The 27,835-nt window shown below is 40.1% G+C and overlaps 1 protein-coding gene across 1 annotated transcript in view; it reads right to left on the minus strand.

Annotated features, from left to right (window-relative positions):
* Positions 1-27,835, minus strand: part of LOC136866581 (protein takeout) — a 98,995-nt gene that overhangs the window by 31,201 nt on the left and 39,959 nt on the right. Inside the window, exon 3 of the mRNA XM_067143680.2 lies at positions 4,732-4,879. Within this exon, the coding sequence (XP_066999781.2) occupies positions 4,732-4,879 (148 nt within the window). The remainder of the gene's footprint in view (positions 1-4,731; positions 4,880-27,835) is intronic.

Consider the following 27,835-nt stretch of genomic DNA (forward strand, 5'->3'; position numbering starts at 1 on the left):
ACTCTGAAAAGGGAGGTGGACAGACTAAAGTTAGATGTAGTTTGTATAAGTGAAGTGCGTTGGCAGGAAGAATAGGATTTTTGGTCAAGCGACTACAGAATTATTAACACAAAATCAAACAGGGGAAATGCAGGAGTTGGTTTAATAATAAGAAAATAGGGCAACGGGTAAGCTACTACGACCAGCATAGTGAAAGAATTATTGTCGTCAAGATAGACACCACACCAATGCCCAGCACAATAGTGCAGGTCTATATACCTACTAGTATAGCGGATGATGAGGAAATTGAAATAATACAGTATATGAAGAGATAGATGTAATACCTACTTTGTAAAAGGTGACGAGAATCTAGTTGAAAGAAAATAGTGTGAGGGATTGTTTCAAGGAACATGTTGCACAAGGACTAAATGAAAAGGTTGAAGGAAACACAATAGTGGAAGAGTGGATAATTATGGAGTGGATAATTATGAAAAATGAAGTCAGTAGGGTTGCTGAAGAAATATTAGGAAAGAAGAAAAGATCAACTAAAAATCAGTGAATAACTCAGGAAATCAAAGAGGAATTTGGAAAGGGAATCAACAATCCAAGGAGTGGATATCAAAAACCTTGAGAAACCAGCATACCAATGTTATTGATGAACGGCGAAAATACAAGAATGTTAGAAATGAAGAGGGCAGAAAAGAATACAGCTGATTAAAGAATTAAGTGGATAGAAAGTGCAAGGTAGCTAAGGCAGAATGGCTGAATGAGAAGTGCAAGTATGTCGAGGGTTGTATGGTCCTAGGAAAGGCAGAGCTGCATACAGGAAAATCGCTATTGGGTTTATGTCACACCGACACAGATAAGTCTTGTGACGACGATGGGACAGGAAAGGGCTAGGACTGGGAAGGAAGCGGCCGTGGCTAATTTAGGTACAGCCCCAGAATTTGCCTGGTGTGAAAATGGGAAACCACGGAAAACCACCTTCAGGGCTGCCGACAGTGTGATTCGAACCTACAATCTCCCGAATACTGGATACTGGCCGCACTTAAGTGACTGCAGCTATCGAGCTCGGTACAGGAAAATCAAGGAAATCTTTAGAGAAAGGAAATCTGGGTGTATCAATATTAAGAACTCAGATGGAAAGCTCGGGAAAGAAGACAAAGCAGAAAGATGGCAGGAACATATCCAACAGTTGTATCAAGGTAAAGATGTAGATGATTTGGTTCTGCAACAAGAAGAGGCTGTTGATACAGATGAAGTGGGAGATCCAGTTTTCAGGTCAGAGTTTGATAGAGCTGTGGGAGACCTAACTAGGAACAAGACACCTAGAATTATTGATGACATTCCCTCTGAATTACTGACTGCCTTAGGATAAACCAGCATGGCAAGGTTATTCCATTCAGTGTGTAAGATGTATGAGACAGGAGAAGTGCCATCCGATTTTCGGCAGAATGTTGTTATACCTATTCCCAAGAAAGCCGGTACTGACAAGTGTGAAAACTACCGCACTATTAGTTTAGTATCTCATGTCTGCAAAATTTTAACACGTATTATTTACAGAAGAATGGAAAGAATAGTTGAAGCTGAGTTGGGAGAAGATCAATTTGGCTTCAGAAGAAATGTAGGCACACGTGAAGCAATCCTGACTTTACGCCTGATCTTAGAAGAGCGAATTAAGAAGGACAAACCCACGTACATGGCGTTCATAGATCTAGAAAAGCCATTCGATAATGTTAATTGGACCAAGCTATTTGAGATTCTGAAGGTGATTGGGATCAGACACCGAAAACAAAGAAATATCTACAATCTATATAAAAATCAGTCTGCAGTGATAAGAATCGGGGGCTTTTAAAAAGAAGCAGCAATCCAGAAAGTAGTGAGGCAAGGCTGCAGTTTGTCTCCTCTCCTTTCCAATGTTTACATAGAACAGGCAGTAAAGGAAATCAAAGAGGAATTTGAAAAGGGACTCGCAATCCAAGGAGAGGAAACCTTGAGATTTGCCTATGATATTGTTATTTTATCTGAGACTGCAGAAGATCTCAAGAAGTTGCTGAATGGTATGGAATACAAGATAAGTCCAAAACAAAAGTATTGGAGTGCAGTCGAACATGCAGGAAACGTTAGATTAGGAAAAGAAGTCTTAAAGTAGATGAATATTGTTGCCTGGGTAATAAAATAACTAACGATGGCAAAAGTAAGGAGGACATAAAATGCAGACTAGCACAAGCAAGGAAGAGCTTTCTTAAGAAAAGAAATTTTAATATAGGAATTAGAAATATGTTTCTGAAGACTGTCATCTGGAGCGTGGCATTGTATGGAAGTGAAACATGGACGATAACTAGCTCAGAAAGAAAGAGAATGAAAGCTTTTGAAATATGGTGTTTCAGAAAAATGCTGAAGGTGAGATGGATAGTTCGAATCACGAACGAAGGGAGACTGAATCGAATTGGTGAGAGGAGATCGATGTGTCTAAATTTGACGAGAAGAAGAGATAGAATGACAGGACACATCTTAAGACACCCAGGACTTGTTCAGTTGGTTTTTGAAGGATGTATAGGCGGTAAGAACGGTAGGGGTAGACCAAGGTATGAATATGACAAGCAGATTAGAGCAGATGTAGGATTCAATCGTTACGTAGAAATGAGAAGGTTAGTACAGGGTAAGGTGGCATGGAGAGCTGCATCAAACCAGTCTATGAATTGATGACTCAAACAACAACAGCACTTATATCTTTAAAAAAACTGAATATGATACGAACGTGAAAGTTGGTATTTTGAATCTCCTTTAAAAATAAAGAAACATGTACTTTTTCTTTGTAAGAAATCCACTTAAGGGGATGAAAAGAATTTAAAAAGTGGGTGAATTTTTAAAATGGGTACCGGTATATCTACAGTATATGTCAGAAACTTAACATGTTACGGACATGAAACTTGGTATTTGGAAAGTCCTTTAAGAATACAGGAACATTTTTTTTTTCGGAATAGGGGCTAGGCACTTAACAGGAGTGAAAAGAAGGATGCTTATATCTCAAAAACCGAAGATGTTACAGACGTGAAAATTGGTATTTAGAATCTCCTTTAAAAATAAAGAAACATATATTTTTTATTTTCGGAAAATCCACAGGTGGGGGTGGGGGAAGGACTGATAAAGGGCTTGAATTATTTTTATGGGGATACTTATATCTCTTATGCCTTTGCTGGCGAGATGTAGTGTTTACAGTGCAGTATGTCTTCTGGTATGGGCTAGAATAAATTTGTTACTTTCATTGACCTGTCTCAGTCTCATCCTTGGCTTTGAGTTTGCAAACGGCGTCCAATGAGATCCCACACGTGTTCGATTGGTGAGAGATCCGGAGAGTACGCTGGCCACGGAAGCATCTGTACACCTCGTAGAGCCTGTTGGGAGATGCGAGCAGTGTGTGGGCGGGCATTATCCTGCTGAAACAGAGCATTGGGCAGCCCCTGAAGGCACGGGAGTGCCACCGGCCGCAGCACATGCTGCACGTAGCGGTGGGCATTTAACGTGCCTTGAATACGCACTAGAGGTGACGTGGAATCATACGCAATAGCGCCCCAAACCATGATGCCGCGTTGTCTAGCGGTAGGGCGCTCCACAGTTACTGCCGGATTTGACCTTTCTCCACGCCGACGCCACACTCGTCTGCGGTGACTATCACTGACAGAACAGAAGCGTGACTCATCGGAGAACACGACGTTCCGCCATTCCCTCATCCAAGTCGCTCTAGCCCGGCACCATGCCAGGCGTGCACGTCTATGCTGTGGAGTCAATGGTAGTCTTCTGAGCGGGCGGACGCCGGGAGTGCAGGCCTCCTTCAACCAATCGACGGGAAATTGTTCTGGTCGATATTGAAACAGCCAGGGTGTCTTGCACATGCTGAAGAATGGCGGTTGACGTGGCGTGCGGGGCTGCCACCGCTTGGCGGCGGATGCGCCGATCCTCGCGTGCTGACGTCACTCGGGCTGCGCCTGGACCCCTCGCACGTGCCACATGTCCCTGCGCCAACCATCTTCGCCACAGGCGCTGCACCGTGGACACATCCCTATGGGTATCGGCTGCGATTTGACGAAGCGACCAACCTGCCCTTCTCAGCCCGATCACCATACCCCTCGTAAAGTCGTCTGTCTGCTGGAAATGCCTCCGTTGACGGCGGCCTGGCATTCTTAGCTATACACGTGTCCTGTGGCACACGACAACACGTTCTACAATGACTGTCGGCTGAGAAATCACGGTACGAAGCGGGCCATTCGCCAACGCCGTGTCCCATTTATCGTTCGCTACGTGCGCAGCACAGCGGCGCATTTCACATCATGAGCATACCTCAGTGACGTCAGTCTACCCTGCAATTGGCATAAAGTTCTGACCACTCCTTCTTGGTGTTGCATTTGCTCTGTCAGTCAGTGTATTTCAGTGGAGCCACACAGGCCGACAATTGGTACAGTTGATAAAAAGTAGGGGTACTAGAACGCTTCCTCGAGGTAGACCATTCCTTTACAGTCTCTCTCTGCTTCACTTGTCCTAAGATTCAACGAAGAATTTTACATTTGCCAGCAACACACTTCCACGATTTCATAGAAAAGCACGTTAATAACAAAAGAACAATGGTGTTTACTATGTCTTCGTTCATACAGTTACTATTGGAATTTTCTTATGAACTAGATTAAGATATATCTCTACCTACTGTAAGTCTTGAGTTACCAGTACGATTGCATTTTCTAAAGGCATACTTACTTACTATCCCGAACGATTCCTTTGCTCAGTCCATAAACTTTTACATTGCGAAATTTCAGAGCCACAGCGACTGGGCCTGTTCCTTGAGAAATGTCTATGGATGACACTTCTAGAGGATCAATGGATAAGACACCAAGGTTGGGAATACCTGAAAAGAAAAGAATAATGTGACACAAAGCATGGTCTTAGTGTTCTCCATATTACTCTACGGCTGTGAAACTTAGATAGTCAAGACAAGAGAAAACAGTGTATTGATTCATTTGAATTGTGGTACTAGAGACAAATGCTTCAGATTGTATGGACAGAGAAAAGGACGAATGATTCCTTAATTTTGGGTATTTGTTTACGTCGCACAGACATATACCGGTCTTATGGCGATGATGGGATAGGAAAGTGCTAGGAATGAGAAGTAAGTGAGCGCGGCTATATTAAGGCATAGCCCCAGCATTTACCTGGTTTGAAAATGGGAAACAACGGAAAACCATCCTCAGGGTTGCCGACAGTGGGGTTCGAACGCAGTCTCCCGAATGCAAGTTGACAGTTACGTGAAATCATCCTCAATAAAACTAGTTCAATAAAACGGACAACGTAGCAAAAGTGATATCAGAAGTGGGGACAGAACCCATGTATCACACATCATTGTAATCGTCATGAATCAGTGGACGAGATACTGTAGGTTTCGCCCGACATCGGTAGCATTCCAAACATCTTTGTATAGTGAGTACACACACACACACACACACACACACACACACACACACACACACACACACACACACACACACACACATAGTCTACACCGATGAGCCATTACATTATGATCACATATTTAATGTGATGTAGGATCACCTTATGTCTTTTTAAAAATGTTTAATTTTAATCCACGAACGCTGATCACCATTTGAAAACATGCTATAGAGCGGTGAATTCGACATTGTTCACTTCAACGCCAGACAACAACAACACTCCGAACTAGATGCCCGTCAAATGCACTAGCGCTGTGAAGAGGAGGCGGATAATACGATTACAGCGCTCCTCCGGAGACCTCCGGTAGTCCTCCGATTGCATTCACTGGCGGAAAATTCAAATGCTTTGATGTGGGCAATGTTGCAACGGTGATCTTAGGAGGAATTACAATTTAGATTTCAGTACTAATTCCACAGATGCATGTGTTCCCCTACGTTTGTCACTCAAATGATGTAGTCGTTTCAAGATCGCCGCATTATTTGTTACGTTATGAATAACAGATTTTGATCTGCTGACGTTCAGTTTGCAATAGGTGCAGGTGGATAGAATACTGTAGATTGAATATTGGCATATATTATACTGTTGCAAATGCGTTAACAATATTATTAGTCATCATCATCTGTTTACCCTCCAGGTTCGGTTTTTCCCTCGGACTTAGCGAGGGATCCCACCTCTACCGCCTCAAGGGCAGTGTCCTGGAGTTTCAGACTCTTGGTCGGCGGATGAAACTGGGGAGTATGACCAGTACCTCGCCCAGGCGGCCTCACCTGCTATGCTGAACAGGGGCCTTGTGGAGGGATGGGAAGATTGGAAGGGATAGGCAAGGAAGAGGGAAGGAAGCGGCCGTGGCCTTAAGTTAGGTACCATCCCGGCATTCGCCTGGAGGAGAAGTGGGAAACCACGGAAAACCACTTCCAGGATGGCTGAGGAGGGAATCGAACCCACCTCTACTCAGTTGACCTCCCGAGGCTGAGGGGACCCCGTTCCAGCCCTCGTACCACTTTTTCAAATTTCGTGGCAGAGCCGGGAATCGAACCCGGGCCTCCGGGGGTGGCAGCTAATCACGCTAACCACTACACCACAGAGGCGGACAATATTATTAATACTGGTAGTAAAATAGTTTAAGTGGTAATTATATTCCATTGCATGTAAACATGTATTATATACGATGTTCTTACATTAATTATACTCGTAGCTCATTTATTACGGAACAGTACATCCGGCTCCATGGCTAAATGGTGAGCGTGCTGGCTTTTGGTCACAGGGGTCCCGGGTTCGATTCCCGGCAGGTTCGGGAATTTTGACCTTAATTGGCTAATTTCGCTGGCGCTGGAACTGGGTGTATGTGTCGTCTTCATCATCATTTAATCCACATCACAACGCGCAGATCGCCTAAAGACGTCAAATCAAAGGACCTGCATCTAGTGAGCCGAACTTGTCCTCAGACACTCTCGGCACTAAAAGTCATACGCCATTTCAATTTTTACTGAAGAGTACGAACTGATTGAAACTGGTTATATGCTGTACCGGGCTGAGTAGTTCAGACGGTAGAGCGCTGGCCTTCTGAGCTCAAGCTTGCGGTTTCAATTCCGACTTTGCTCGGCGGTACCTGAAGGTGGTCAGGTGTACCGGCAGTAGCGGCGATTGGGAATTAGAAGTAGGGGTGAAAAATGTAAAGACAACAAAGTACCCCAGTTTGTGGGATATAGCGGGGTGGGGGTCTATACGTTATACATTAAAACTGAAAAAAAAGCTACTAAATGGAATTTCGACAGAGAGGTAAAGATTCTCAGCCCACCAACTTACCTGTGTTGATAATATTTATTTGAGATTTTGATTCAATACTATACAATAAAACTTTCACGAGAGGAACAATATTACACATGTATTACAATTAAATAGACGTACGGTGTGATTATATAATTAAAATCATTTAGTATTTGACTACAAACTAAAAAAAACTAACTGACACTAAATAGACTGCCAGACTAACGAATGCACGCGTACCCTTCCTCACAGCACATACAAAGTCTCCACTACAGTACTCGCTGTGGCGCTATACAAATCGGTTAACCGCGTGAACGACTTTGTTGCGTATTTCCGCTAATAATTTCGTTATTAATTAAAGCAAATAATTAGCTGATAAGACAACAGGGCTTGTACAAATTGCTTGTTTTAATAATTCCTATAATACCTTGTTTCATCCAGCTAAAATGGAATACAAATGCAAAGTTTTCTCCACAAAGTAGGGGGCGACTGTCCCCTCTCGCCCCCCCCCCTAATCGCCGCTACTGTACCGGCACATGAAAGAACTCCTGTGGGACAAAATGTCGGCACCTTAACGTCACAGAAAACCACAGAAGTGGTTATGGGAGTACAATAATAATAATAATAATAATAATAATAATAATAATAATAATAATAATAATAATCCTTCCATCAATTTACCCTCCAGGGTTGGGTGTTCCCTCGGACGCAGAGAGGGATCCCACCTATACCGCCTCAAGGACAGTGTCCTGGAGCGTGAGACTTTGGGTTTTGTTTTATGTCGCACCGACACAGATAAGTCTTATGGCGACGATGGGATAGGGAAGGTTTGGGAGTGGGAACGAAGCGGCCGTGACCTTCAGTTAGGTACCATCCCGGCATTTTCCTGGAGGAGAAGTGGGAAACTACGGAAAACCATCTTCAAGGCTGCCGACAGTGGGATTCGATCCCACTATCTTCCGGATGAAAGTGGGTTCGAACCCCACTGTCGGCAGCTCTGAAGATGGTTTTACGTCGTTTTCCATTTTCACGCCTATAAATTACTCTCCTTAGCCGTTCCTATCACATCGTCGTCATAAGATGGCATGACGTAAAGCAAATTTTTACAAAAGTAATCGACAAATGAAACACGAACGATAAATGAGAATGTATATATTTCCTATATTCTCCTTCGTCATACTTATAAAGCAGTATTTACTATGTCGCTAGCACATCCGTTGCGCACCACGGATGGAACGGCAAGCGAGGCACACATTCAGTACTGTTGCTCCGTCCTCCGCTCGCGTGCCGAAGCACCAATTGGTTTCCCAGCAACAGTTTACTACCGGAGAATACCGGAGGGAGCGCTCACTCGCACTACCGATTGCAATCATAGGAGCAACTGCTCCGTTCCCAGCTCTATTCGCAACAGTAGCTCCGAGTGTAAGGACTTAGTGGGCTGTAATTTCAAACTTACGTCCATGAATGTAGGCGCCCTATAAAAATCGTTACCTACATAAACAAAAATTGATCTATATCACCGATATTCCATACAATACCCCTTAACAAAGAACGTATAGTCATTCAGAATAATTAATGCATCCTCTCATTTGTTATCAAGAAAATGCAATTATATCGACATATAATACATACCCCATATACATGTAGGTATAAACCCTGTAGATACAACAAACAATATATCTTAATAGGTTCAGTTGTTCCTCAGAAAAGTACAGGCCCTACCTGTGCAGAACTTACACAGTGGTTCGTTCATTATTATTATCATTATTATGGAAATATTCCCATTATATTGGCGCTAGAATACAGTAATTTCAAGTTAAATTTGAATTCGTTTTTAATTTCTGGACGTATGTAAAACACGTGAAAGACGTGGCAGAAGTAAGGGATGATTATTTACGAGCGGAGGGAGGAGTTCAAGCGGTTCAAATCTGTAAATGCTGCGCTGTAAAACATGGCACAAATGACTCCTAACCACTGGTCTTGCGGTGTAGGTGGCAACGCGTCCGCCTGTCACCCGGCGGCCACGGGTTCGATTCCCGGCCAGGTCAGTTTTTTAATTGTAAATGATTAATATCCCTGGTCTGGGGACTGGGTGTTTGTGTCATCCTTAACGTTCTTTTCCTCGCATTCAACGCTTTACCCTACCGCCATTTACATAATACACGCAGGTTTCCTCATATATGGTGCAAATAGGGGCAAAGGAACTTCATAGGTCGACGCCCCGAACAAATAGCATTTAAAAAAGTTAAAGAAGGAGTGTAGTTTCGCGCAAAAACAGCGACGTCATAAATTCCTGTGAAAATGCTCGTTCATTCCTCCCGTATGAAGTTCACACTACGCGCTTGTCATTCAATGTTCTTTTTTCTTTGCTAGTTGTTTTACGTCGCACCGACACAGATAGGTCTTATGCGACGATGGGATAGGAAAGGTCTAGGAAGTGGAAGGAAGCGGCCGTGGCTTTAATTAAGGTACAGTCCCGGCATTTGCCTGGAGTGAAAATGGGAAACCACGGAGAACCATCGTCAGGGCTGCCGACAGTGGGGCTCGAACCCATCATCTCCCGAATACCATCTTCAGGGTTGCCGGCAATGGGGTTCGAATCCACTATCTCCCGGATGCAATCTCACAGCTGCGCGCCCCTAACCACACGGCCAACTCGCTTGGTCGTACCGACTGTAACAGCCTGCCTGTATATTGGTGGGAAGTAGCTGGGGTGTAAGATAACTTTCTTCTTTAGCATGCCATTCCTCTGGTTCATACATTTTCTGATATATCTGGTACGTAACACACTGGTTCATCATTGTATTCGAGCTATAAAATCCCTACTCTGAGCCACTGATTGGAATGAGTAGTGTGCATATTTAACGAAATAATGACAGAGGAGTGGTCACGGCAGTCTGCGACCTGGTTATTCCAGTTCTGGAACTTTGGACGCTTAGATCGGCACCGTAGTATTGTTCGTTGAAAGTGAGAAAGTGTGCGGTTTTTCATTTGATCGAGTATTTTATATGATAACATTGCTTTCAATCGCTACATTCCTACTAACGTTTTTGTAATGACCTATGTTGAATTCAGTTAGGAAAACCACCAAGTCAGTCTTTCTGAGAATCCCGTAGCGAAGCACGGGTACATCAGCTAATAATAATAATAATAATAATAATAATAATAATAATAATAATAATATTGGCTTTACGTCCCACTAACTACTTATAAGGTTTTCGGGGACGCCGTGATGCCAGAATTTGGTTACGCAGGAGTTCTTTTACGTGTAATTAAATCTACCAACACGAGGCAGACGAATTTGAGCATCTTCAAATATCACCGGACTGAGCCAGAATCGAACCTGCGAAGTTGGGGTCAAAAAGCCAATGCCTCAAACGTCCGAGCCACTCAGCCCGGCATGCAATGATAATAGTATTAATTATTTCATAACGAAGTAATTTACAGTCACGGACAAGGCCTAAATTATAACATGTTTATATTTAAGAAAATACATAATTATGTTTGTACGTAAGAATGCTATGTGTAATATCGATAAATAGTTAAGGTATTAACTGACGGGCCTAGTTTCGCACAATAGTAGCGACAAGTTTTAAATTCCTGAGAAAATGCTCTTCCATTTCTCCCGTACCAAGTTCACACTACGCGCTTGTCATTCAATCGGAGGTTCTGTTACATAATTATTATGTCTGTACGTAAGAATGCTAGGCCTATTTGTAATATCGCCAAATAACTGAAGTATTAACGGAGGGGCGTAGTTTTTCACATTAATAGCGACAAGTTATAAATTCCTGTACAAATGCTCGTTCATTTCTCCCATGCCAAGTTCAAACTACGCGCTTGCAATTCAATCGGAGGTTCTCCGGAGGCAAACGATTGAAAGCGCCCGGAGCCTCCGCTCCGTAAACAACCGCTCCGTTAACAGCGCTAAAATGCACACTATACATTGACAACAGCGGCACCTGACCGCTCCCATATCCTACTTGCGCATGCCCGATCTCCTGCGAGTGTCTGGACTACGTTGCCACTACTTTATTTATAGCCCTTGTATTTTGCATGTCGACGCGAACACAAAGTTCCCAGTCGAAGGACCACCGTGGATTTCGAAGGAAACTGGAGACGTGACGCCTGGATGGAAGCGCAGAGGAACTGGGATCGTTATTTTCCTCTGTTTCTCTTGGCATAGCAGTCTACATGAGACCACGAGATGCACACTAGAAAGGACGTTGTTTGGAAGAGAACTGCGCGCTCCGGTGGATTTAGCGTTTAGCCGACCATCCTGCCCCGACCGACCAATACTGCCCGGATTGGGGAAGGAAACTGGAGGATGTACACGTCGCTGTCCAAAAGAGATTGAGGATAGGAATAAAGGTACGATACGACGAACGAGTGGACGCTATCGGATACCATGGGGTCGACCTAGTGTGGCTGCATAAGCCTATATGGAAGAGAGGCTTGTCTCCTAAACTTCAGAAGACGTGGGAAGGCCCTTGCGGTGTTCTTTAAAGAGTAAATGACGTCATCTATCGCATGAAACGGAGCCCAAGATCCAAGATCCGAATCGATTGGCACCTTATCGATGAACACCTGTCAGCTCTTAAAGAGCGGACAAAGTTGCCATGCGGCCATAAGCCTTCAGTGTTTCCTGGAAAAAATGAGTGTGTCAGGTTTGGAAACTCCCGTCCGGCGTGAGGACATATGACGGGCCACGCTTCTATTGTGCTTTTCGTCTTAAGGTAATCGCCCACTACACCGCGCCGCGCAGCGCAGCGCAGCCGAGAAGAAATTTCAGTGGTCTGCTTCTTGTGAAATGAAATGGCTTAACGCCCACTGCAGGGAGCCGCGCCGCGCCGCGCGGAACAAGCTTGTGGAATTTCCGCACCAGAAGCGGTTTCTGGAACGGAACTTTTTCCTTTCGGCGCGCTTGTATGGGCGAGGGTAGAAGGAAGGAATAACGGAAAGAATGTGGTTTCGTGGCGTTTCGGCAGTCTTCGTGAGTCCTCGACTAGTGCCAGCACGCTCGTACCTTCACGCGGTTAGTGGTATTGTGCACTGTACGCCTTTCTCGGCGAAAGGTGATATTATTTTCTCGCTCTACACACGGCTTTTTTATTTGCTAGTTGCTTCACGTCGCACCGACACAGATAGGTCTTATGACGACGATGGGAGAGAAAAGGACTAGGAGTGGGAAGGAAGCGGCCGTGGCCTTAATTACGGTGCAGCCCCAGCATTTGCCTGGTGTGAAAATGGGAAACCACGGAAAACCATTTTCAGGGCTGCTGACAGTGGGGTTCGAACCTACTATCTCCCGAACACTAGATACTGGCCGCACTTAAGCGACTGCAGCTATCGAACTCGGTACACACGGCTTAACTAGGTTCAATAGTTCATAGAATTTTTCTTGGGACATACGAAAGCAGTGGGAAAATTTACTTCGGTCCTTTTGTAGAACAGGAAATAAATGGTGAAACTCTCCGTACGTTTCCCTTTTCTCATAAATGTTGTGGACCCAAACTTTTCTTTCGCGTTTTTCTTCTTCCTCATTTGCGAATATCGCAACCGCAAATAATAAGTCCTCCTCGGAACTGGAACTCCTATTTCTGTGTGAGCTGCACTTCCCCAACTGGAGAGAGGCGGCGCGGTGAGGTGTGCTGTATGGGCGAAGTCTCGGAAAATGGCCCGTGGAATGTTCCACAAGGTTGTTCCGCGCGGCGCGGCGCGGTTCCCTGTAGTGGGCGATTACCTTTATGTCCCCGTGGATTTTCTGGGTAGCGAAACTAGAATGCTTCTACTCTTGCCGCACCCCGGACGTAGTAGAATTTCACCATCAAAATGAAATAAGGTTCACCGCAAAAAGGCAGTCGTATTTGAGTTGATGTTGTTGTGTTTTATTCTTGTGGTAAGTGTTGAGTAGTCAGTTATGAGTCATGGGTCAAGAGTTCAGGGTGAGAAGCGGTCACGTGAGTTACTTGTGCTAGTTCTCGGACTTGTCTAGAGTCGAGCGAATTGCACAGCGGACGAGGATTCGAACCTGTCTACATGGAACTGCTGTGTGAAATGACTGGTACGTGCGAAAGGAAAAGTGAGACCTTACAAGATTAGTAAGCATCGCTGTTCCAGGTAAAGACTGGCAACCAGCGGCCCGCTGTGAGGACAATAGGCTTTCGTAAATAGCCGCTAATTAGTGAAGTGTGGTCATTCAATGTCGAGTATAATATTGTTTACTGATTGTGTCATCCTCGTTTGAATTAGTTCAGTAAAACAGTCAGTATTTTTTATTCGTAACACCGTTTTTTCAGTAAGCGTCAGCGGAACCCAGTGGTCTGTAAAAGCGCACTTTAGGAAACTCTGGAAACCATTATATTTGAGTGGGATAGGTAAACATTATCATAGTCCAGATTAAAGTTTGAATGAGGTAGGTGTAGCTTTAGTATGCATCCGGAAAGTGACCGGGCGTATTTATGTATGAATGAGGAAATGTTCAATCTTTTAGATATGGAGCAAAGTAAAATTAAATTGAAGTGAGGTCGCTAATATTTTCATAGTTCCGTCGTTAGCATTAATTACATTAGTTTTGGCAGCTTTCGATTCTGTTCAATGACCACTTTCCACCGTTTAAATGGACGAAACTCAAGTTCTGACCTGGGGACCGAGTGAGCTGGCTGCGTGGTATGCGTTATGAAGTCGTGAGCGTGCATTTGGGAGATGATGGTTTCGACCTCCACCGTCGGCATTCCTGAAGATTATTTTTCTGAGGTTTGTCATTTTTAAACTAAGCACATGCTGGGACAATAACTTAATTAAGCCAAGGTCACTTCGCTCCCAGACCAGCCCTCCCCCGTCCCAGATTCACCAAAAATTTATAGGTGTTACTGGGACGTTAAACTACTATCAAAAAATACATGATTACGGGAGATGCGGAAGAAACCATCAAGCTTTTTTCTTTGCTATTTGTTTTTCGTCGCACAGACAGGTCTAATGGCGACAGTGGGATAGGACTGGGCTAGGAATGGGAAGGAGGTGACCGTAGCCTTAAGGCACACCTCCAGTATTTGGTTTAAAAAGGGGAAACCACGCAAAAATCATATTCAAGTTTATAGCTACGTAACCCAAATCGTGCAGCCAACTTGCTCGGTAAAGAGCCATCAAGGATTCTCACAAGGAAACAAATGTACAGAACACATACGAGGATTACTTGAGACGAGAACGGGAAAAGATCCAAAGGAAAGCAGCACAGTTTGTCCTGGGTGATTTCAAACAAAAGCAGGGTTACGGAAATCTTGTAACACTTGAGCTGGGTAGATATGAGGGTAAGGAGACAAGCTGCTCGACTAAGCGAGTTGTGACGAGCTATCTATCAATCAATCAATCAATCAATCAATCAATCAATCAATCAATCAATTGTACCTCGTCGACCGTCATTTCCCGTGGTGACTTTCTCAATTTGCCACTCGCATGGGTGACAATTAATGCTCACAACGGGGTACATTATCCGTATCGTGCCTTTTCCCATTACTTTATCATAAACTCCGGCCAACAATTCATTATCTAATGTTAGGCGGCCAAATAAATATAATGAATTCCCGCACACTACAAGTTATCATACGGATGGGAATGAGACATGAGGACATCATCCTAACTCTGTGACCTTATATGAATATAAGTATACAGTCTTGTCCTAATATTTGAATATTTCATCCCGTCCGATATAAATACTCCTTCGCCTTCATCGATTTTTACTTATTCTGTGAAATATCTCTTACTTTTCGTGTTATGATATCAATTACATATATATTCACTGCACGATACCTTTCAGGGATAAAATTTGTGATAAAAGTATATATATATATATATATATTTCCGTTTTTTTTTTACGTGGACTCAACTGAAGATAATGCACAGCCTCATCCTTAAATCCATTCGTAAACCATCACAGCTCAATTGTAACCCATAACTAAGCAAAACTCTAGGTTCATTTACCAAACAGCTAGTTCATATGCCTCCAAATACCTTTACGAATTATAAAATAAAGAAATAAATGAATGAATAGTAAGAATTCCAATCAAAGTTCTTATCACCTAGTTTATTGAATAATAAAATGATAGTACTTGGAAAATAGTAAAGGAAATCATCTACATGCTCATTTGTATTCACTGAATTCCAATCCCTAAACAAAATATTGTAAATATTTCTTAAAATATTATCTGAATATCATTAATAATAATATTAATTACCATTTAAATATTTTTCAAATATCAATCATCGATGTTGTAACATCTTGTATTACTGTTGAAATAACATCTAAGTATTATTCAAATTTAGGTTAAATATCAAGAATGATGTTTACATATTGTTCAATTGTCCTTTAGAATCATTATACCATATTAAAAAAAAACTGTAGAAATATTTTCAAAATATTATTTAAATCCCAACCAAGTGTCCTCAATTTTCTCAAATGAATTAAATATCTTTCCTCAAGAGTTTCTGACATAGCGTAAGCAACATAAGCGAGTTCCAGAAATCATGGCTTAAAAATTGCCATTCATTATCATATTATCGTAAATCACCTTAAAAAAAAATATGTCTATAAAATGAACTTAAATATCCATAATTTTTCCTAAAAGTGTGTAGGAGTAACCTAACACAACATTCATGTGTCAACAAGCAAGTTATTCAACTGATAGTGTCATACCATGATTCAAAAATAACAATAATCTATCTGCGAAAGATTTCGAATAAAATCGTAAATGAAAGTCATCTATTAATGGATGGTAATTTTATGGATCATGAAAACATTTCCTAGTTCCAATCATGTCTTTGACCAGAAATCAACTTGAAGTTAGCCTAGCATGTGAAATATTTCTAGAAAAATACTAAGTTTCTCTCGTAAATACGTTACTTCTAGGATATACTCTTGATGATCGTACACCATAAACAGCCTGTAAGTTTAAAAACCTCATATGGTTGTATTCGTATTCCATTTAACCCAACATGACATGCTACCGTATATATCGCGTGACAATAACAACAACATTAACCTAATATCGGCGTTACGCTGCATAAATTCCACCAATTATTAATATATGCCATATTTTCGCCATATACGCAGCTTACGTCTCATAATTCCTCATAAATCATCTTTACTACCATAAATCCAACCTATATTCTTGCGCACAATATCCTCATTTCATTGTACATATCGACATTTTCATTCAATTACTTCAATTGCTGCTTTACGAGTGTCACGAAGTACGTATATTCCACTAAACACAATATCATAACATGTCATAAGTTTATGATATTAAATAACACAAGTAACTATATTCCTCCTGCAATTAAAGGCATGTATTAATAATTCAGGCTATGTTACTCACGTTTTTTTTATGACGATTAAACATCATGTCATTTCCTTCTGTCTTAGAGTACGATCTCATTTCATTGTACATTGTATTAAGCTTTATTTGCATTATGAAAGACGTATAATCCTGTCACAACGTTGTAATACTGATTTTCAAAGCTTTCCTCAAGTAAACAAACATTCCTATTCTGTTCTGTTCGTGAAGTTGATTTGGGCTCGTTATTTCACCCTGACACAATACTGTATTATATTTGTATTAGCTCTACACACGCACACAATTAAACATGCCTATACATGGAGTATAAATTTTTGGTTTGTCAAAGACTAACTAGATCCGAGTTCTCAAACGATTACATGGATTATTTTTCAAAGACACTATTCATGGAGTTTATATCTCGATGAACCAGATATTAACCTTGCTGTACAAATATTTCAACTTAAACACACACTATTATTCGCACAAATCTAATAATTTAACTACGAAAATTAACTATAAGGAACTCCACTTATCTTGCTTCCGCTATTCCGCTGGGCTGGATTTCATCCTGGGTCTTCTTTGGACAGCATGTCGCGTTCATGTGCTCGTCATTGCCGGTAACTGGACTCGGGCTTCGGGCATGCAGAACGGTTGGTTAGGGTTCCTCCAGATTGTGACCCCATATCCTTGAATTACTCAGCCATGATGTCTCCGTCGATTACATGCAATAATAAAAATATATTGAAGGTCGTCATTAGATACATGTTTCAATTATGAACTGAACAATCCAGGGTATATTCTCTATCTTTTTAGCAAACACTAAGAAGGTGTAATATTTTATATAGTAGTCAAAAATGTTTTCTGCTTGACGCTGATTTTAAAATGTAAACTGGCGACTTCTCCTGCGAGATCAGATCTTCCTTCCTTGCTCTTCTTCCGCGCCAGATATTAATAATTCGTATATGAAATTTGATGTAATTTACTTTACTTTTCGCATATGGTTGTAACTGTATTAATAATTTCTCTTCTCCAGCTTCAATCCCTTCTCTTCTTGTATAGAATCTCGTTCGATACTTCGTTCCGAAATTGACTTCTTTTTAGATTTTTTTAAGTGACTCTTGTTTTTTTAGCTCGGGATAACAATACAATTTTTTTTTTTTCACGGCCGCATGGATTCGTTAGGTCTGTCCGTCTCAAGATTTATTCACGTCCTACTCGACTTGACACATCTGCAGTTTTTCTCTCGACGTGTTCACGGCCGCATGGACTTCTCAAGTCCGATCGTCACAACTGTATTCCGCGGCTTATTTGATTCTTTATGTCGGTGTATTTTCCTAGTAATATATTCTTTTTTTTCATACAATTTTCATCATTCCATCGCGATGCATGGCAACTGTCAGCGATATAACTGCCGTTCATGACGCAAACTGGGCAATGAAATGGTACACAATCAATCAATCAATCAATCAATACTGATCTGCATTTAGGGCAGTCGCCCAGGTGGCAGATTCCCTATCTGTTATTTTCCTAGCCTTTTCTTAAATGATTTCAAAGAAAATGGAAATTTATTGAACATCTCCCTTGGTAAGTTATTCCAATCCCAAACTCCCCTTTCTATAAATGAATATTTGCCCCAATTTGTCCTCTTGAATTCCAACTTTATCTTCATATTGTGATCTTTCCTACTTTTAAAGGCGATTATGCGGTTGTAACTTTTTGATGATAATAATAAATAAAATCATGAATAAAAATATATAAATAAAATTACTCAAAAACTTAATAAAATTAATAAGCATAATTAACCGAAATGTCCGTAGTATGGGCGCCAGAGTTCACCAGAATGGATCCCTCGAATTTAGATAAGAGCATGATAAACTTTATATCCCAGGGCGTGTACATAATGCTGCGTACTGGTACATCTGCTGCAGGCCTTACCTAACCTCCTGAAAACGACTAATTAGGTAGGAACTGCACCTAGGTTCATCAATAACACTGATTCTAAAATAGCTACCTATATTCTTAACAAATTCCGTGCATGAGCACCTCATCAACATACAACATTATACATATAATACACACATAAAATATTGCTGGAAGACTCCATATTTACAACAACAACAATAATAATAATGAAAACAGTGGGAAAACGAAAGCGAGAACTAAGTTACCATTTGTAAATAGTCCGATGAACAATGTACATGTATGAAGATAAATACCCTTCACTGTCTCTATATCAATTCGACTTACCGATTCTCATAATCGGCAGTTATCACATCACACAGATACTGTACCTTGTACTACTGTGTTCACATATTTTAACACTTGTTGTAAAGATATATACACACGTCTGTCGATCCTCAACATAAATTTATGGAAAGTCTGAGATAGCTTTCACCAACATATAATGCTAGGCCGCCACAAGTGCTACAATACTTAATGCGCAAGCACTCTCCACAATCAGCCACTTTCCACAAACATAACAAGACTACGCTCCACGAACGTTTGAAGTCCAGTCCATTGCAGCCGTGTCACTCCAGTACCGTGTATCAGCACCACTTCCTTCCCGTACAGTGCGTCAGTTGTAGTTGTAGTTGTAGTTATCTTCCTTCTCGTTCCTTTACAATCACCTCTACAATCACCCTTACAATGTTTCTTACAATGTCCCTTTACAATGTCCCACGTTGCCGCCGTATCATCAACTTTTTTAGACATCAACATCCCCCTCCTCTCAGATGATACGTCTGGATTGGTGCTTGTCAGCCAATCATGAGTAAACCTCTTCTTTCTCCCAAGTTATAAACAAACACTCGGGAGTTTTACATGAATCATCAAATTTCCCTGGTACAACAACAAGCTCATCTCATCAGGCTGGGATATATACATGACTAATGGAATTTCCTGACACAAGTACATCACAACACACACTGGGGTAGCCAGATGACTCATTCAAATTACCAGAGTTATTAAAGCAATGTTTTCCCACTCGTGCAAAACAAATTACTCATACCTACATATGTGGATATCTTCCAGCTTACCAATATAAATGGCAAAATATATAAATGAAATACTACTACTACTACTACTACTACTACTACTACTACTACTACTAATAATAATAATAATAATAATAATAAATTGAATACTGACAATAATATCTCTAACTTCTACATATAATTCGGGGGTGTGATATATGTACTATCACATAACGCCCCCTTGGTGAATCGATGATATCATATATTATGATTCACCATAAAACATAACTTCATACATAACCTTATAATGGCATAACTGAACACATAATTTACTGTAATAATGATATATACATTGCGTCTACTGCATTGTATTCGCACACACGAAATACGATTTGTCCAAACAATAATAATAATAACAACACAACTCTGATTGTTTCATATAGCATTGAACACAATCCCTTCTTGCTACTGTACACATACATTAAAATCTATATATATAAAATAACTTGTCCTGACTGACTGACTGATTCATCATCGCCGAGCCAAAACTACTGGACATAAAGAAATGAAACTTTGGGGATACATTTATATTAAATCGTAGGTGCTCGCTAAGAGAGGATTTTTGGATATACCGTCGCTAAGGGGGTGAAAAAGGGGGTGAAATTGTAAAATGAGTGTACCTATATCTCAAAACTTTAAAAGTTTACAGATGTAAAAATTGGTACATAGAATCTTCTTTAAAAATAAGGAAACAAGTATTTTTTTGTTTTCGGAAAATCCCAATAGAAGGGGTGAAAAAGTGTGAAAAAGTGGTTGAATGCCTTTAATCAGGATACCGGTACGTATATCTCAGAAACTGAAGATATTACAGACCTGAAAATTGGTACTTTTGATCTCTCTTAAAAATAAAGAAACACGTATTTTTTGTTTTTGGAAAATCCAATTAATGGGAGGGTAAAAAGGGGGGTGAATTTTTAAAATGAGTGCATCTATATCTCAAAACTTTTAAAGTTTAACAGATGTAAAAATTGGTATTTAGAATCTTCATTTAAAATAAAAAATCACGTATTTTTTTGTTTTCGGAAAATCCCAATAGGAGGGGTGAAAAGGGATGAAAAATGGGTTGAATGCCTTTAATGAGGATACTTATATCTCAGAAACTGAAGATATTACAGACGTGAATTTTAGTGTTTGGGATCTCCTTCAAAAATAAGGAAACACGTATTTTTTTGTTTTTGGAAAATCCAGTTAATGGGGAGGGGGGTGAAAGGGGGGTGAATATTTAAAATGAGTGTATCTATATCTCAAAACTTTTAAAGTTTATAGATATAAAATATGGTATTTAGAATCTCCTTTAAAAATAAAGAAACACGTATTTTTTTTGTTTTCGGAAAATCCCGATAGGAAGGGTGGAAGAGGGTGAAAAAAGGGTTGAATGCCTTTAATGAGGCTACTTATATTTCAGAACCTGAAGATATTTCAGACCTGAAAGTTGGTATTGGGATCCACTTTAAAAATAAGGAAACACGTATTTTTTCGTTCTTGGAAAATCCAAATAATGGGGGGTGAAAAGGGGGGTTGAATTTTTAAAATGAGTGTGTCTATATCTTAAAACTTTAAAAGTTTACAGATGTAGAAATTGGTATTTAGAATCTGCTTAACAAAGAAAGGAACACTAATTTTTTTTTTTTGTTTTCGGAAAATCCCAATAGGAGGGGTGAAACAGGGGTTGAATGCCTTTAATGAGGATACTTAAATCTCAGAAACTGAAGATATTACAGACCTAAAAATTGGTATTTGGGATCTCCTTTCAAAATAAAGAAACATTTTTTTGCTTTTGGAAAATCCAATTAATGGGGGATGACAAGGGGGGGGGGTTAATTTTTATACAGTACATCTCAAAAACTTAACATGTTACAGAAGTGAAAAATTGTATTTTTATCTCTGTTAAAAATAAAGAAACGTGTATTTTTAGTTTTCGGAAATACCACTTGGGTGGAGAGGGGTGGTAAAAGGGACTGAAAATGGTGTTGAATTATTTTAATTAGACTACTGTTATCTCAAAAATGAAGTTGTTACAGACGTGAAATTTGATATTTGGAATCTGCTTTAAAAGTAAAGAAACACCTATTGTCGGAAAATCCAATGAATGCGTTGGGGGGGGGGGGGGTGAAAGAATTTAAAATTAATTGACTTAATTGTTTGAGAATACTAACATCTAATAAAAACTAAAGTTGTTAGGGCCTACAGACGTGAAAATTGGTATTTGGTTCTCCTTTAAAAACAAAGAAAATCCTGTTTAGGGGGGGGGAATCATCTTGGGGGGCGGGAGTGAAAAGGAATTGAATTCCTTTCATGAGGACACATAAATAAAAAACTGAAGAAGTTAGAGTCGTGATAATTGGTATTTAGACGATCCTTTTCTATTAAAGAAACAAGTATTTTTTGCCGGAAAATTCACTTGGAGGGCGGGGGGAGGAGTGTGAAAGTGAAAAATGTGAATTATTTTTATCTCAAAACTAAAGGTAATAGACGTGAACATTGGTGTTTGGAATCTCCTTTAAACATAAAGAAACACGCCTTCTTTTAGTTCTTTGTTGGGGAGGGGGGTGTAAATAAACTTAACGGCGGTGGGGTGTAAACGGAGGTGAGACCAATTGATTTTACTGTTCATAATGTATTTATAAGGAGCCTCCGTTGCTCAGGCGGCATCGCGCCGGCCTTTCACAGCTGGGTTCCGTGGTTGAAATCCTGGTCTCTACATGTGACATTCGTGCTGCACAAAACGGAGGCGGTACAGGTTTTTCCTGTCACCATTCATTCCAGCAACACTGTCCAATATCATTTCATTTCATTTGTCATTCATTAATCATTGCCCCAGAGGAGTGCGACAGGTTTCGGCAGCCGGCACAATTCCTGTTGTCGTCGCTAGATGGGGGCTTTATACATTCCATTCCTGACCCTGTCGAATGACTGGAAACAGGCTGTAGATTTTCGATGCACTTATTCTGATCATAAACCGATCATTATTAATGTTTCCTGGGTTCGTTTTCAAGAGCCATCTTTTCCTTCGGAGAACGTTCTTAGATTACAGTAGATTCTCCTGATATATAAATAAAAATTTAAACACATTTGAAATAAACGATAGGAATGAGATTGACCGTCCTATTTTTCACCTCTATAATATGGTCAATAATTTACGGAAGTATGTGATTCGTATCGCCAGAAATCCCGCACACTTGCCTACGCGCGACAATGGTGTTGGTCATATTCTCAACAATGACAATGGCAGCATATGTAATTTACCGCCAAGTAGCGGTCTTAATAATAATAATAATAATAATAATAATAATAATAATAATAATAATAATAATAATAATAATAATAATAATAATAATAATAATAATAATAATAATCATGTTCTGGACCGTCGTCAAATGTGCGGACCGTGCTGGAAACGGGTCCTGGACGGGTAATGACTAGGAATGCAGTCCGACCGCGGGTTCAGTACCGCCAAGGCACCCAAGACGACACCACCCCGGATCTGCTGAAGGATTAGATATATATCAAAAATGCTTATAGGAAAAGATGGCAAAGATTTAGGGACCCAACTGGCCGGGTGGAATACCTGGACATAGCCCGGGAAGTACGAAATCGATTGCTGGAAAGAAAGATTGAAGGATGGGAGGAAACTTGCCGTAATCTATTAGAAAACGAGTCAGATCGCGAATTTTGGCGGATTCTCTCAGAGAACGAGCCAGATCGCGAATTTCGGCGGATTATATGTAAAACAATAAGCATTCAATTATAAATTTCAGTATAATACCGTAGCGAAGCACGGGTATCTTGCTAGTTGATAATATATACATCCAAGGTGCAGATCCTATCTCTTATATCTGCGAAGGCTATAGATATTAAATGTTCCAAGAACCTTGTTGTCAGTGATTAGGAGCCTATAAGCACACTTGCCTATTCTACTGTCCACAGTATACGGACCCTGATATAAATGAAAAAACTATACATAAACTTAACATCAGCATCGATAGACGAGGAATGCGTACCGCAATACAATCTAACTACGTCTAGAATACATTCTATCTCATACACAGACATTCATTCCATCCAGTCACACAAAAATTATACAAACTTTCATTCGGAACATTCATAACCAAAAAATCCCTCGTTCTGAAATATTCGGGAATCTTACTATGTTTACTCTTCCACAAATCCATAATTACTGCAAGCAAACAGATCATATACTTTTTCACACATTCCACATCGCTATCACTCAGCACGTCATTCACATCATTCACACAACTCTCAGTCTTAAATGAAACATTACACATACGCTTGGATAGACTTTCTTTCATCTCACGCACACTTCCATTCTCACACACGCTCACTCTATTATTGTAATTCTTACCATAATTCACTATAATGTTGCTATCATTACCACTTAATGACCCAACAATTAGTCCACCGTCACCACCTTCCATATCAGCTCCCACTTGCACCACTTTCATGCCAACAACACTGCTACTTTCGACTCTCTTATCAGTAGTTTCATTAATCTCAAAGTCACCATTTTCACACATAATGGACCTAACTTTACTCTCCTCACGTACACTTAAATCAACAAAAACATCCTCATGATGTATACTCCGTGAACACTCTTCACTTACTAAACAACCTTCATCAACTTCACAAAAAACTTCACTTTCAATTTCAGAAACTTCTACAAGATTACCGATCGCAACACCGCTATTACCATCACCACTAGCACAAAGTAAGACATCCGACACATCTTTCTTACTTTCATCACGCCCCCTATACTCAAAATCTCCCTGAACACAAAACACATGGTCATACAATAATTCCTCTTTCACGTCTACCTCGTAACTTACCTGTTTCATCGCGTGAATAGGAATTTCGGTATCGGACTGCCTATCTGACCCAACTAAGAAGTCCGCTTCCGGTTTAAATTACTTGACGTGGACTGTTCACTATTATCATGTCTCTGCACTTGATCTGGAGGTCTTTGATCCGTACGCCCCCTACTTTCTGATTCCCCTTGATTAGGTCTACTGCCAAAATATTCCTGGTGATTAACTCCCTGATTAGACTGTCTGTTTCCCCTTCCGGAATTACCACCCTGATTCCCTTGCCTAGAATGACTGAAATTCTGATTATTCCTATCTCCCGCTACCTGATTACCTTGTCTCCCATTATCCCCGTAATTTCTATATTCACTTTGCCTAGTCCTCCCCTGCCCTTCCAAAGCATCAAACCTCTCTAACAGCTGCTCTAATTCCTTAATCGTAACAATATTCTGCATACATGCAGCTAATCCGACCTTCTCAGGAAAATGCCTCAACATCTGGCGGACTGTATCTCTCTCCGATGCTAACCTTCAATATTCTGGCTGATCAGAACATGCGCCAAGAAATACTCCGTCATAGATACACCTTCCTGAGGTTTATACTTGCCAAATAGCACACGATCTTTTTCCCTTCCCTGAATAGCTTCACTCCAAAATTTAGAACTAAATTTCTCCCTAAATTCCTCCAAACTCGAAATACCCTGTCTGTAAACTTGAAACCAAGATCTCGCTTCTCCAACAAATGCAATATCCAACATCTCATCAACCATACTCCACTCGATCAAACCATCGTCAAGATTCTTGGAAAACCGTTTCTCCACCGTTTTCAAGAATTCCATTGGATTAAACTGCCGACCATTAAACTTGGGTAATTCAGGGTCCTTCGTACAAGATACGTACCTGTTACATATACTGCTACCTACTTGGATTTGACTGATTTCCTGCCTTAATTTCACATGACATGATTTAATTCCTTCTTCCACTACCATTCTGGCATTTCCTTCTACTGACTTGAGGTCATCTTTTACCGACTTAAGGTCTTTCTCCAATTTCTCATCCTTCTCATCTATACGCTTCGCTAAAACGTTCTGATTTGATTTAATTCTATCTATTTCTTCGACTTTATCTTCCACTATTTTTATTCTCTTATCACATTCCCTGCTGTTTTCAACAAATTATTTCCTAACTACATTAAATCGGCATTCAATTTTCTCAGTCAGTTCCAAGCATTGAGCTTCTACCTTATTATTGACTTCCTGAATTTCCCTGCTTTGATGGTCAAACTTTTGGTTTAATTCATCTATTCTGCCATTCACAGCACTGCTTAAACTATCAATTTTACTAGACAATTCAACACTCACTGAATTTAACTTCTTACTCTGATTCTCAATTTTACTGGACAATTCCGAACTAACTGAATTTAATTCACTATTAATACTGTATATTTCGTTACTTAAAAAACTCAATTCACTCTTCAACTCTTTGCTCTGACTATCAATCTTACTGGATAATTCAATACTATTATTATCGAGTTTACTAGACAATTCAACATTATTATTATTATCGATTTTACTGTTAACGGCATTTAATTCAACACTCAATGAATTTAATTCATTACTCTGACTATCCATCTTACTGTACAATTCACCCTTCAACTCTTCGTTCTTACTAAGAAGCAACTGAAGCATACTACGAATGGATGCCTCCTCTTGATCCCCTACATTCTGAATTTGAGACGGGTTACTCGGTTCCTCACCTATCGTTACCGATTGATCTTTCCTACTATCAGCCATTTCGCTATTCTCACTTAAATTAGATAAACTCGATGGGATGGAATTATTTTGATTTCTCTTATCCTGATTCATAGTACCCACAACTTTAACAACCTCTCTATTTCTCAATTTTATAATACTGGACTCGCTACAACATTTCTTCATACTCCAGCATACATATCACGTACATATAAAACACTTCGCTGACATAGTTTGCAGAATTCCAACCACACCTGACAAGTGCACCTACGCTTATAAGCCTAACAGATGTACCAAACATTCAGCCACACGTTGGGAAGCCAATTGTAACTTTTTGATGATAATAATAAATAAAATCATGAATAAAAATATATAAATAAAATTACTCAAAAACTTAATAAAATTAATAAGCATAATTAACCGAAATGTCCGTAGTATGGGCGCCAGAGTTCACCAGAATGGATCCCTCGAATTTAGATAAGAGCATGATAAACGTTATATCCCAGGGCGTGTACATAATGCTGCGTACTGGTACATCTGCTGCAGGCCTTACCTAACCTCCTGAAAACGACTAACGACAGCCACTTTCCACAAACATAACAAGACTACGCTCCACGAACGTTTGAAGTCCAGTCCATTGCAGCCGTGTCACTCCAGTACCGTGTATCAGCACCACTTCCTTCCCGTACAGTGCGTCAGTTGTAGTTGTAGTTGTAGTTATCTTCCTTCTCGTTCCTTTACAATCACCTCTACAATCACCCTTACAATGTTTCTTACAATGTCCCTTTACAATGTCCCACGTTGCCGCCGTATCATCAACTTTTTTAGACATCAACATCCCCCTCCTCTCAGATGATACGTCTGGATTGGTGCTTGTCAGCCAATCATGAGTAAACCTCTTCTTTCTCCCAAGTTATAAACAAACACTCGGGAGTTTTACATGAATCATCAAATTTCCCTGGTACAACAACAAGCTCATCTCATCAGGCTGGGATATATACATGACTAATGGAATTTCCTGACACAAGTACATCACAACACACACTGGGGTAGCCAGATGACTCATTCAAATTACCAGAGTTATTAAAGCAATGTTTTCCCACTCGTGCAAAACAAATTACTCATACCTACATATGTGGATATCTTCCAGCTTACCAATATAAATGGCAAAATATATAAATGAAATACTACTACTACTACTACTACTACTACTACTACTACTACTACTAATAATAATAATAATAATAATAATAAATTGAATACTGACAATAATATCTCTAACTTCTACATATAATTCGGGGGTGTGATATATGTACTATCACATAACGCCCCCTTGGTGAATCGATGATATCATATATTATGATTCACCATAAAACATAACTTCATACATAACCTTATAATGGCATAACTGAACACATAATTTACTGTAATAATGATATATACATTGCGTCTACTGCATTGTATTCGCACACACGAAATACGATTTGTCCAAACAATAATAATAATAACAACACAACTCTGATTGTTTCATATAGCATTGAACACAATCCCTTCTTGCTACTGTACACATACATTAAAATCTATATATATAAAATAACTTGTCCTGACTGACTGACTGATTCATCATCGCCGAGCCAAAACTACTGGACATAA

This window comes from Anabrus simplex, chromosome 1, assembly GCF_040414725.1.
Source record: "Anabrus simplex isolate iqAnaSimp1 chromosome 1, ASM4041472v1, whole genome shotgun sequence".
Taxonomy (NCBI): Eukaryota; Metazoa; Arthropoda; class Insecta; order Orthoptera; family Tettigoniidae; genus Anabrus; species Anabrus simplex.